This window comes from Danio aesculapii, chromosome 23, assembly GCF_903798145.1.
Source record: "Danio aesculapii chromosome 23, fDanAes4.1, whole genome shotgun sequence".
NCBI classification, from domain to species: Eukaryota; Metazoa; Chordata; class Actinopteri; order Cypriniformes; family Danionidae; genus Danio; species Danio aesculapii.
In genome coordinates, this window is record NC_079457.1 from 2,143,950 (window position 1) to 2,156,520 (window position 12,571).

A 12,571-nucleotide genomic window follows, 5' to 3' on the forward strand; every position below is an offset into this window, starting at 1 on the left:
TTTTGGTGCTACTTCAGAACCCCTTTTCCTGGTTTAGAGCTGTATTTTGTGTGTGGGAAGACAATGAACCAGCACTCAAAACTCAGCGAACAAGACTGTGTATCTTACCGTGCTGTGAGACCAGTAGGAATAGTCGAAGCTGAAGTTCTTGGCTGATTCTTTGGGTTGTTTGGGGTTATAGATGCCTGTGAGACGACAGACACAAAACACTGACACACTCCAGAGCTTTCAGAACATAAATATGTGTAGCACTACATATAATAGCCCTGCTGTGAGTTTTTGTTCCATTATTAAGTATTTCCCAAATGATGTTGAGCTCCAGATTCAGGAATTTTTCACAGTATTTCCTCTAATATTTTTTCTTCTGGAAAAAGTCTTATTTGTTTTATTTCGGCTAGAATAAAAGCAGTTTTTAATGATTTTAAACCCATTTTAAGGTCAATATTATTAGCCCCTTAACAATATTAGTTTTTGATTGTCTCCAGAACAAACCACTGTTATACAATGACCTGCCTAATTACTCTAACTTTACCCTAATTAACCTAGTTAAGCCTTTAAATGTCACTTTAAGCTGTATAGAAGTGTCTTGAAGAATATCTAGTCTAATATTATTTACTGTCATCATGACAAAGAGAAAATAAATCAGTTATTAGAGATGAGTTATTAAAACTATTATGATTAGAAATGTGTTGAAATTGGTTGGTGGGGAAATTCGTTGGCGAATAATTCCGACTTTAACTGTATATTGCAGAAAAACTAAACATTGCCACGTTACATTTTTCTAATGTTGAGCAGCCCCAGCACAATATAACGTTTTAGCATCGATATCGCAATGTGCGAATCCGCAATAGTCACGTCACAAGATCTGCAATTTTGAGTCTGAATTATAGTTGACCAGGAGCCACACAACACAGGTGGTTTGTAGAGTCACTACTAAGTTTAACCATACTAGAGTGATCATTTGCATGCGTTTTTAAGGCCTGCGACTGAGCATTTCAAGAGAGTTTAAAACATTTGGGCACAAAACAATTATGTTTGGAAGTGTAACAAAGATTAAATGTATTTAATCATTTATATTATTTAATTTTTGTATTGTTTCTAGCCCAAATATATACATTTCAAAGTAAAAACAATATTATTTTATTTACCTCATTGGCAGATATTTTTATTATACATTTCCTTTGTTTTAAGGGAAAACTCTGAATTCTTCTGGATGTGAAAACAAAACAATATTTGAAGAGTTCAGATGCAAAACCCTCTACATCCATCAACCCTTTTCTTGTAAATGAGCATTTTCTATCAGCCTCCTCTGATTAGGTTCAGAAGGTTAATTTTATAGATGATGATAAGGTTATTAGCTGGTGAATAAAATACAGTTTTTTCAAAATGTCACTTTAGACAATTCTTTGCTTTTTAACAAGGTAGATTTTCTTTTGAGTCAAAACCAGCTAAATCCACTTTTCATGCAAAAACCTCTAAATCCACCTATCGGGACAAGACAGGGTAATGAGTTAAAACATGACTAAAGATGCAATTAGAAATTATTTTACCAAACATAAAACACCTGAAATTAAAAATATATAAATCTGTCAAGTAAGTGGCGGTTCATTCTGCTGTGATAAACGAGGGAACAAGCAGAAGGAAAATGAATGAATGAAATCTGTCAGGTAAGAGCATTATTCAATAACATTAAAACTGACATTAATTAAATCTTAACAATCTGTTGTCATTTCTGATGTTTAGGATTTAGATTTAATATAAGTAGAGCAATGTAAACATTGTAAACATTGTAAACTAAGGTTGGTAGATTCAAATAATGTAGTGTAAACACATTGTGAAACATCAATATCTGTGCATTAATATAAAAGGTTTATCAGACGTGTAGGTAATGTGAAGTAATATAAATAATGTGTAGTTTTATATATTATATTTATCTTAAAAAATAGCTAAAATTAGCAAATAAAACACAAGGTAGACTACTGGGCAAAAAGGGAGATGTATCTCAGACAATATTAGAAGCTGTCATTCGTTCATTCATTCATTCATTCTCACCATACTCAAGGTCTTGGTCTCTTGTTTATCCTCACAGCACCACGTTATAAAAGAACAACATCTTAACTCTGTCTTTCGTGAAACACAGTTGCCGTTTAATGTATAGTAAATCGGACTCATTCAAAGTAGCACTGCTGCACAGAAGCGCATTATGAATGTATGCTACACTTCCCACTGTACTGTGTGTTTTCTTATTCTTATAATGCACAGAGTTTTGACGTAAGGGACATTTTCATTTGGCATTCACTGACAATCAGACAGGCTCATGCAGTTCATCAAACATAAATGCCAGCGTATTAGCGCGCTGCTACATTAAAAACATAATTTGATTTGCGCCTTCTGATTGGTTCTCGGGATATATCGGTGTCGTTTAGTGGCTTTTGCAAACAAACTGTTATTTCTGATAGCTCTGATGCTGCGATTTACATGAAAGTGAAGTGGCGTTTAGCGGCTTTTGCATCTGAACTCTTCATTTCTACTTGATCTAAGAATTGTGACCATTGTGACTATTCAATTTATGTACTTGAATACTATTAGACTACTAAGAAAACTGTCAAATAGAGCTAATAAAACCATCTTGTGAAACTATATCCATATCAAAACATTTATCAAAGAAAGAAAAATATCGCAATATCGTGCAGCCCTAGTGTGTGTGTACTTACAGGTGGTGTTTCCCTGCATCTGGATGACACATTTAGCATCATGGTTGTTTTCCCGGGAGTTGAAGGGCCGAACTCTCACTGCGACCTTCACTGAGGCGGCCATCCTGAAACACAGCAGCCAACCACAGATCAGACACACTGCAATACTGACCAATACAGACGCCAGCAGCCATCAGAGCGCCACTGTCAATCAAATCAAATCAAAATCGGATGTAAACAACAGGACGGATTATACAGTGTGGAGAAAGCACGTGGAAGCTGCTCAATCATACAGAGAATGACTTAGTAAGACAAACTGACTTTAATAGGTGGTAAAAGATACATATAATCAGTAATAATGAAGATATTAGACTAATATTTCATCTACTTCAGCAGAAATGATAAGAACAAACATGAATGTTGTCAAATATTCTCTTTCTGGAAGTCCTGCTTCAGTTTGGCCACAAAACACCTTTGTTCCTCAGTTTTTTTCTCGTTTCTGCTTGATTTGTTATCGTTTTTGTCAGTATATATTAGTCTAAGTGTGTTATTCTGGTCTGACTGGTTAGCAGAGCCCAAAACATGACAATAATTGATCATTTTCAGCAGCAATAATCAGCGAAATATGCAAGTTTCATTCCGTTCAGTGGCTTTGTTTACGTTCTGCTCTCCAATATGGCTGACTGATGATGGGTTGTGAAATATAAGTATATATTCACATAGAAGGCAGCTGTTTTGAATTGTCAAATTTTGACTTTTTTTAACAAAATTTTTTATTAAAATAGAAAAAAAAAGTACAACCAATACTTTACCCTGCTGAAAAATCCAGCTTAAACCAGCCTAGGCTGGTTGGCTGGTTTTAGTTGGCTGGTTTAGCTCAGTCAAGCTGGATTTAGCTGGATTTAGCTGGTCATTTTCCAGCCTGACCAGTTAAGACCAGGCAGGAAATGACTGGAAACCAGCCTAGAAATGGCCAAAACCCCTCTAAAACCAGGCTGGTCAACCAGCTAAAACCAGCCAACCAGCCTAGGCTGGTTCTGTAGGGTAGTTTGAAAAAAAAAATTGCAGCAAATGTTTTGTCAGACTCTAGTCACTAATTATGTGGTAAAATTATTTCGTTTCTTTCGTCACACTGGATGTGGAGGAATATGTACAGTGTAATGCAGGATTTTGGGATGTAAAATCAAACAAACACACAAAGACAGAATCATAAACTCTCTGATTCCTCCATATAGTCAGTTTCGATCTGAGTTAACACATTCCAGCTGTGTGTGTGTGTGTGTGTGTGTGTGTTGTCTTTATGCCAACAGCACTAAACTCATAAAGAGAAAGTTCAGTCAAAAATGAAAGTCCTGTAATGAATTACTCTACCTCATGTCATTCCAATCTTCTGAGAGCTTCGTTCATGTTCATAATCCAAATTCAGATATTTTAGAAGAAATCCTGGAGCTCTCTCATCCTCCATAAACAGCTAGGGTCCCGAGATATAAAGAATATTGTCAAAACAGTCCATGTTGTCTTCAGTGGTTAAATTATAATTATACGAAGCTCCAAGAACACTTTTGTGCACCAAAAAAATTGTAAAAACAAATTTGTTCCCCTATATCTTCTTGCTCTTGTTGTCATAAGGGTGTGTGTTTAGCATTAGCAGTCCAACATATTGGCATTTTTACAGTTTATTAGAGTTTATACAGAATATTGTATGATTACAGTTGAATTACTGAAGACACATGTACAGTTTTGACAATGTTTTCTGTCTTTTCTGGACATTATGGGTCTCGGCACTAGGGATGCTCATTTCGATTAATTTTGCAAACCGACAACCGCCGCTCGTTAACCGAATATTAACCATAACCTGGTCAGATTAATAATAAATTATCATTTAACCTCTTAAACCAAAATGCTATTTTGGGATTTCCACCTGGATTTTGCCTACCTAAATTTAAAAGCTTCCCAAATCCACATGCAGAGGAGTAAATGCAAAAATTTGGTATCATTATAAAGAAAACCCTTTGAATTTTCATAAAATACTATTGAAAGTGTTTAAAATCACTGTATATGTTGTCTGTGTTATAATAAACACCTAAAAAAGAGGCGCTTTTTGTATTTTTTTTTAATAAACTCACATTTGAAAGTGGATTTTTTAGGTTCTGTGTGCTCTAGCTTGCTGTATTTAATTGTAGTGATTTCTGCACATGTCTGTAATCAAAGGAAAAAAAGAAAAAATTTCTCTCCCATAATCCATGCTTTCAAAACCATTGTTTTCATATTTCACTATTCTTTTGTTTGATCAAACATAATTCACTGTGTTTGGACCACGTCAGACATATAAAATGATTACTTATGCACATCACCTCAAAAACAGAGGAGAAATGTCCCTGAAGCGCACAGAATAAGGTAAGAGATGACAGCTGTCTGTGCTATCTGGGGCTGCTTATTGATCATAAATGTATTGTTTTCACTTCTCCGCCATGGAAACACCGCGATTCATGGTGCAATGCTAGCCCTTTAAATCTTAAAGCGAAAGTTGATGACATCACGGACATGAGTGGTTAATAAATAATAATAAAATAATAATAATAATAGCTGACGTGTCTATGTTGTGTGACAATTTAAATATTGCATTTTAAAATGCTGATTTATTTTATCATGCGAACAGCAGCACACAGAACATAACAGAGCATCTTCACGCACCTGTAGTGTTTCCAACAGCATAGAAAAAAGAATAAACTAAATAAAAAGAATATAATAAATAGGCCTGCCATAGATATTTTTCACTTAAATGAAAAACTTGAAATTAGATTTAGATTACAAAACAAAAACACGGACTGAATCCTGAAACTTAAGGCTCATATGTTGACTTTTTTTGTAAAGTATAGTCTACTATAGCATATAAGGATGTTGTTGTTTACATATGATGTGGCATTAATTTGCATACATGTTTTAAAAGCCTCAGTAATTTGAAAGCCTCAGTTTGGTGCGAACTTATTATTCGTAGATTAGGCTATGTAGGCTATTTTAAAAATGTACATTATATAAGAACTATTAATAACTGTATTTTTTCAAATGGAAAAAAGCTTGGTTTGTTGGTTGTACACTAAATTATCAAAGCTATAGCCTATTTGTTGAGTTTACAACGCAGATTCAGGACAGCGGCGAACAGCATCAGCGCTGGTTTGACATCAGCTCGTCTGTGTCAAACTGAAATATTCTTCTTTCATTTTGCTTCTTTGCTTCAAACTTGTTGTAGGCACGTGTGGTTGCACGTGTTACCGTCCCGCGAGTTAACAAATATGTGTTGCACATTTAGGGGCCGATCACAGCGAATGTGCCTTTCCGTTCTAAAAACGCGAGGCGCACCGCACTGCCTATTTTGTTGACAAGAAAAAAGAAGTGCAGTGCTCTTTTTATGTCACCAGGTAACGACTGAATCAGCTGACTCGTACTGTGCGCAAGTGTTGCTGTCTATGTTGTTATAATTGTAATATTTAATAACATTGTGATATTCAAGATCTGTAAAGTCATACAGCTCTGGATAACTTGAAACAGCGACCACTAGTCTCTCCTCTAGCTTTAAAAGTCTCCGTAGTCGTCTTGACAACAAAAACTCTGCTGTCACCTCAACGGAAACCCCGCCTCTGCTTTCATTTGATTGAAGAATGAAAAAGACGCGAGTGATGTAACGCACTTTTTCCGCTCAGGGTTGACTGTGAGCACACAGTGTGTAACAGCAAAAGCGTGAGGCGCGCATAAGCAGCGCGTAAAACACTCGCGGCCATTAGTAAACCATTCAAAAGATGCGCCTCTCAACATAAAAAGCGCGTTCGCGGTGTTCGCGCCCTTATGCAGCCAAACTTTAAAAATATACAAAATTAGATTTTTTAATCGTTTAACTGATACTATTAATCGGTTACAAACGCACCCTTTTGGTTAACAGGTAATCGACTATTTTGAGCATTCCTACACTGGATCCTTGCTGTCTATGGAGGACGAGAGAGCTCCAGGATCTCATCTAAAATATCTTTATTTGTGTTCTAAACATGAACAAAAGACTCAAAGCATTAGAATTACATGAGGGTAAATAATAGAATATAATATTTTTGGCTGAATTAACCCTTCAGAAATAAAAGTGCCAAGAAAATAAAAAGTTTTTTTTTTTTTTTACAGTGATGCCCTAAAAAGTGTTTCTGGTTTCCCCAAGACCCTGCTACTAGCTCTGCTTCCATCCAAAGATGAGCAATAGATTTGAGCACAAAACTGGAATAAGGCATAAAACATTCACAAATATTTCCCAGTGTTGGGTTGCAGCTGGAAGGGCATCTGCTGCGTAAAACATATGTTGGATAAGTTGGCGGTTCATTCCGCTGTGGCGACTCCAGATTAATAAAAGTTACGACTATTAATAAAATTTCGACTAAGCCGAAAAGAAAATGAATGAATGAATGAACATTCACGAACAAAGCAGCGTTTCCATTTAATGACAAACAAAACAACAAAAATCATCACTTCCTGCTAAACTGGACCAAACATTAGGGATGTGTAGTTTAGTGCGTTGGAATTTGCCAGTGTGATGCTTTTTCTTCTGTAATAAATGAGCTGTGTCTCAGAAGATGAAGACGAAACGCAATGAATGCGTGACTTTTATAGGTGTGAGACGCTCTTTGGGAGCGCAGACAGATGCTCAAGACAGTTCTGGAGGCAATAATAATAATACAGCATTTCAGATCTGCAACAATGGAAAGCTGGAAACATGGAAAGCTGCAAACCAACATTAATGACGCAAAGACCCTCACACACACATTTATATCTGATCGGCATCTGAGAGAAAACTACATCACAGCATGCAGACTGATGGAACTCATACAGTGTTTATTCACAAAGTGTGTTTACACTGTAGTTCATGTGCACTTTTTTCTTATTGGATAAAAAGTTTATCCTACTCAGTTGTGCAAACATTTTTATGCACATTTTTAAAATGTACGCCCATCTTGATGTTTCCATTAATCATTTTTAATGCAATATTCCAAAATGGGAACATTTCTGATGTAAAGTTCTTTAACGAAGATTTCTTTTCATAATCTAAAATATAGGGGTGTCCAAATTAATTGTTTCTTCAGAGCACCGCAATGCAGATGGGGACAATATTGGTTCAGTAATAGATCATAACCGGTTATTACGTACTGACGTCATTCATCTCCTACAGTATGTGCGGATACTATGGTGAAGGAGGCTAGGGTGAGTAAATAAAATGCTTCTACTACTTAAAAGTAGATAATTATGCACAGTTCAACTGCTTGTGAGTTTGCTGGAAAGTCTTTCATTGACACTGAGGAATGGTACAGCACAAGCTGCTATTTCACTACTAGGGGGAAATACTGTAAAACTCCATCTCTGCCTCTCTCTCTCACTTTGAGCATTTGACCCGCTGGTGTGTTCGTGAGGTGACTTTTCCTCTCCTCTCGGCTCTTAAAGCGATACTTATGGATCCTGACATGAGCGTGCCAGTGGTGCGAGTTTTCTCCACTGTGTCTATTATGGATTACCTGTGATAACCGTGTATTATGTGGCTGTTCTTCCTGCGTCACTCATCGGTGAACAATGCTTTCATTTCTAAAGCACTTTCTGTTGAGCGGGTGAAGACAATAACCAATCAAAGGGGTGTAAGACCTCGCCTGTCAGCGCTCAAAAAGCAAGCGGGATAATATTCACATTAGTTTATTTGCTCTAAATCAGGGGTGTCCAAACTCGGTCCTGGAGGGCCGGTGTCCTGCAGATTTTAGCTCCAACTTGCCTCAACACACCCGCACGGATGTTTCTAGAAAGCCTAGTAAGTGCTTGATTAGCTAGCCCAGGTGTGTCTGATTGGGGTTGGAACTAAACTTTGCAGGACACCGGCCCTCCAGGACCGAGCTTGGACATGCCTGCTCTAAATGCTCATGCTGTCTTCTGTGCAAGAGTTTTGTTTGATGCATTCAGAAAGAGTGTTTTGCTTGAGCAGGTCAAATTAAGAGTAAAGTTCATATGTTGTATTAAAGAACAAAATTGTATTACAAATAATATATAAATATTAATATATTTAAAGATTTTAATAATAAAAAAGATTCTTGTGTTGTGAAGAAAAAATCTAAATTATGTATGGAAAGCATCGTCAATGCACCGAGATATCCAACTGAACCCAATCGATGGCATGATAATCGTAACCGAACCGAACCGTGAGACCAGTGTAGATTCACACCCCTAATAAAATAACCTTCTTCTCTATAAAGAATCTTTTGTGGAATGAAAAGGGTCCAATAATATTCCAATAAAGAACTTTTATCTTTTATGGGTGCCATAAAGTGCTTTGAAATGTGCATTTGTTTTTTGTTCAATGTTTTGACAATCTCAACTGAAACATAAAGAGAGGGTGGGGCATAAAGTAGCCCCTCCCCTTTGGAAAAAAACAGCCAATAGTGTTTAGGAGAGTGGCTGAGCTCAAGCGCATCAAATGAAAAGCCAATGAGCAGAAGGGGCGGGACATGTCAGGCACTAGAGAGCATTTGATTGGTCAGAAGATTTAATGAGAAACTAAAGTATGAAGGCAAAGAAGTCATTGATACATTTAGGTGAAAGAGACAAACTTTACATGTTTATATCAGGTTTATTTTTTCTAAACGTGAATTTTGACACTGATTTGGAGCTAATAGAGATTTTAAAAACTAATATACTGTTACTAACATCTAAAAATATATTTATTATTAATTTCACGGCACCTATCAGAGGTCCCACGCTCTCCTGCATGTCATGTACAGCTCTGATCTCTCAGATCTCACATGTTCACAGAGTCTTAAAACTCATTCATTCTGCTCCTCACACACACACACACACACACACACGTCATATGACTCTGAACTCTAGCAGAAACTCATAAAAGCTCAACTAAACATTAATTTACATCAGCGCATTTGGTAGATGTTTTCTCCACAGTGACTATGTACACTTTTTAGTCATATTGTTTAATTAAAAGCATCCTTTAATTACTTTTTTTTTTTTTATTCAAGTTTGGTTTAATACAGTAAAAATTGCAGTGTTTGTTTTTAAACTTTTCCAGATTGTAATTGTAACACTTAATATTAGTATTTATTAATGCTAAATATAAATACTTAATATCAATACATTGTTATATTTTTACATTTGTTTAAATTCTGTATTATTAAAATAGTTTATATTATATTAATCTTTTTTGTTAGTTTTTTAGGCATATTCTTTGTCAAGCAAGGAATTAAAGAAACCTCCAGCGAACAGAACAACATCAAAACAACTGAGACTTGTTTTTAAATGGTTAAAATAATAATAATTGTACACAAGTGTCCATGATATACTTTTGTAAAAGTGTATTCTGAGAGTCTTAATACATTTGCAATACAAGTTTGATTTCCTTATTCGAAAGCTATGCATTTTAACTCAAAGTTTTAACAAATTCATCCTCAATCAACAACACCGTAATAGTTTGAGTTAACAATAATAATCCATAAACAGTGTGTGTCTTAGGCATGGGACGATAACCGCTTTCAAGGTTTACTGCGGTTTTAAAAGTCAAGGTATTAAAACCGCAAAAATGTTTTGTTATACTGTTTCTAAGGTATATGTAGAGGGTTTTTAAAGCGTTTTTATTTATAGTCTTGTAGGGAAATCTGTGTTTTTGAAGCTAATGAAGATACTAGACGTCAATGGTTTATTTTAATTATGTAGCCTGACATTTTCAGTGTTCCAAAATATATTGTATAAAATATAAAATATATAAAAAGTGTTTCCTAAAGTGTAATATATTGTGTTAAATGGGGAAAAAGTTGTTGCTTTTTATTAGTTGTTTATTTTTATTGTTATTTTTATTGTTATACTGTGAAACCGTGATATTTTTATCCAGGGTTATCATAGTCAGAAACTTGTACTGGCCCATGCCTAGTGTGTTTGTGTAAAGACCAAAAATATCAATCACAATTGATTAATTGAGCTCGTGTCACATGATAAAATCTTCCCAAGTTAAAGATTGACATCATCAGATCAATAGAAGAGAGCTCAATGAATGAATGAATGAATTATTGAATTAATTAATACATGAACGAATGACTTTGACTTGATGAATCCTTCCTCAAACACCTTAATGTTAAATAGTCAAAGCATCCACACACACACACACACACACTGATAAACACATTCTCTCTCTCTCTCTCTCTCTCTTTCTCTCTCTCTCTCTCTCACACACAGTCAGTCAGAGGGTGTTTAAAGGGCAGAGAGGAATGTCATGTGTGTTTGCTGTTTAGCTTCCCCAGCTGTCACAGTGAACACACACACGCACACACACACACGAACACACACACAGTCTGTCCAGACATGTTGTGTCTCATATTACAGGAGGAATTGCAGGAGCGCCTTTAATATCAAACAAAGTTAATCCTCATGACCCTATTAAATCATTAACACTATAAATCACACGCTGAACTCAATCAGCTAATCAAGCTCGTTTAGATCACACTGGAAAAATACAAGTTGATTAATTAATTTGACATAAATCGCAATTTTGATTGTTTTTTTATGGTTGTGAATTGCATTATGGGATGTTGATCTCTGCTGTGTCGACTTTTGATGTTGAAATTTCAACTCTGCACTTCAACAACGTGACTTTTAGTGACATTTTAGTAGTTTTTGAAACAATATCTTGTATAATAATAAAATATAGAGTCTGTAAAATAACAGAAAATGTTTTAGCATCATAATTTACATAATTGATGGTATTTTTATCTTTTCTCCACCAAAAATTGATGTTGAAAAGTATGAAAAGTGACTTTTATTAGTTTGATAATTAAATTTAATAGTTTGTGTGATTTATACAGACAATACATCACTTCAAACTGCTAAAAATGTCAATAAAAGTCAAATATTTAATCTTTTCATGATGAAAATTTGTGGGAGAAAAGATCAAGATTAAGCCTGTCATGATATCTGTTTTTGTCAGCCTGATCTCATGAGAAAACGTAAGTATTTTACGTTTTGTCAGTTTAGTGGCTAATTCGTACGAATTCGTATGAGTTCAGTCGCACGAAATTGTACAATTTTAAAAAGGAGGCGTGGCACCTAACCCCACCCCTAAACCCAACCGTCATTGGGGGCTGAGCAAATCGTACTAAATTGTACGAATTAGATCATACGAATTCTTACGTTTTAGCCACTAAATCAAAAAGTTACGAATTGCCGTGAGATTGTGTTGGTTTTTGTTGTAGGATATATTGCACTAAAATATACGGCGATAAACAATATTATTATTATTTTAAGACCATTTTATATAATGGCAGAATGACAATACAATATCAGCAGCACAAGTAAACTCTTCCTAAGAGCACATCATATTTTATTCTTTATTTTAATTTTAATTATAGTCATTTTAACTGTTTAATAATCAGGCATTGGATGTGAAACGCATCTCCTAAATAAAGAATAATAAATGTTAACAGCAAAGTGCAAGGTAAAGAGTAACAGAGGATGTGATATCTGCTACCTGATCTATTTTCAGCTGTCTGACACCCACATGAGGATATACTATAGTAATGTATAGTAAATACTACAGTGTTTTTAACCATACTGACACCTTCAATAGAGATGGAGATGATCACAATCAGCTGAAGTGTTGCTAGAATTGGTGTTTATGTATGGATGATATATATTGCATCACCAAAAATGATTGAATGTTCATGTGTTGTGCGATTAAGTCCATATATTAATTATTCTGACAGGCCTAACTGAGATCCCATAATGCAATTCAAAAGCATAAATGGTAAAGAAAAAGATGTATTAAAAACTGTTAATTTACAGGTTTGTTTTACAGTGTATTTAACTGTATA

At 35.2% G+C, this 12,571-nt stretch overlaps 1 protein-coding gene across 1 annotated transcript in view; it reads right to left on the reverse strand.

The window, feature by feature from the left end:
• si:ch73-375g18.1 (kinesin-like protein KIF1C) overlaps positions 1 to 12,571 on the reverse strand; it is a 57,011-nt gene that overhangs the window by 40,577 nt on the left and 3,863 nt on the right. The window contains exons 2-3 of the mRNA XM_056449204.1: positions 2,715 to 2,818; positions 109 to 185 (exon numbers count right to left, since the gene is read on the reverse strand). Of these exons, the coding sequence (XP_056305179.1) occupies positions 109 to 185; positions 2,715 to 2,817 (180 nt within the window). The 5' untranslated portion in view covers position 2,818. The remainder of the gene's footprint in view (positions 1 to 108; positions 186 to 2,714; positions 2,819 to 12,571) is intronic.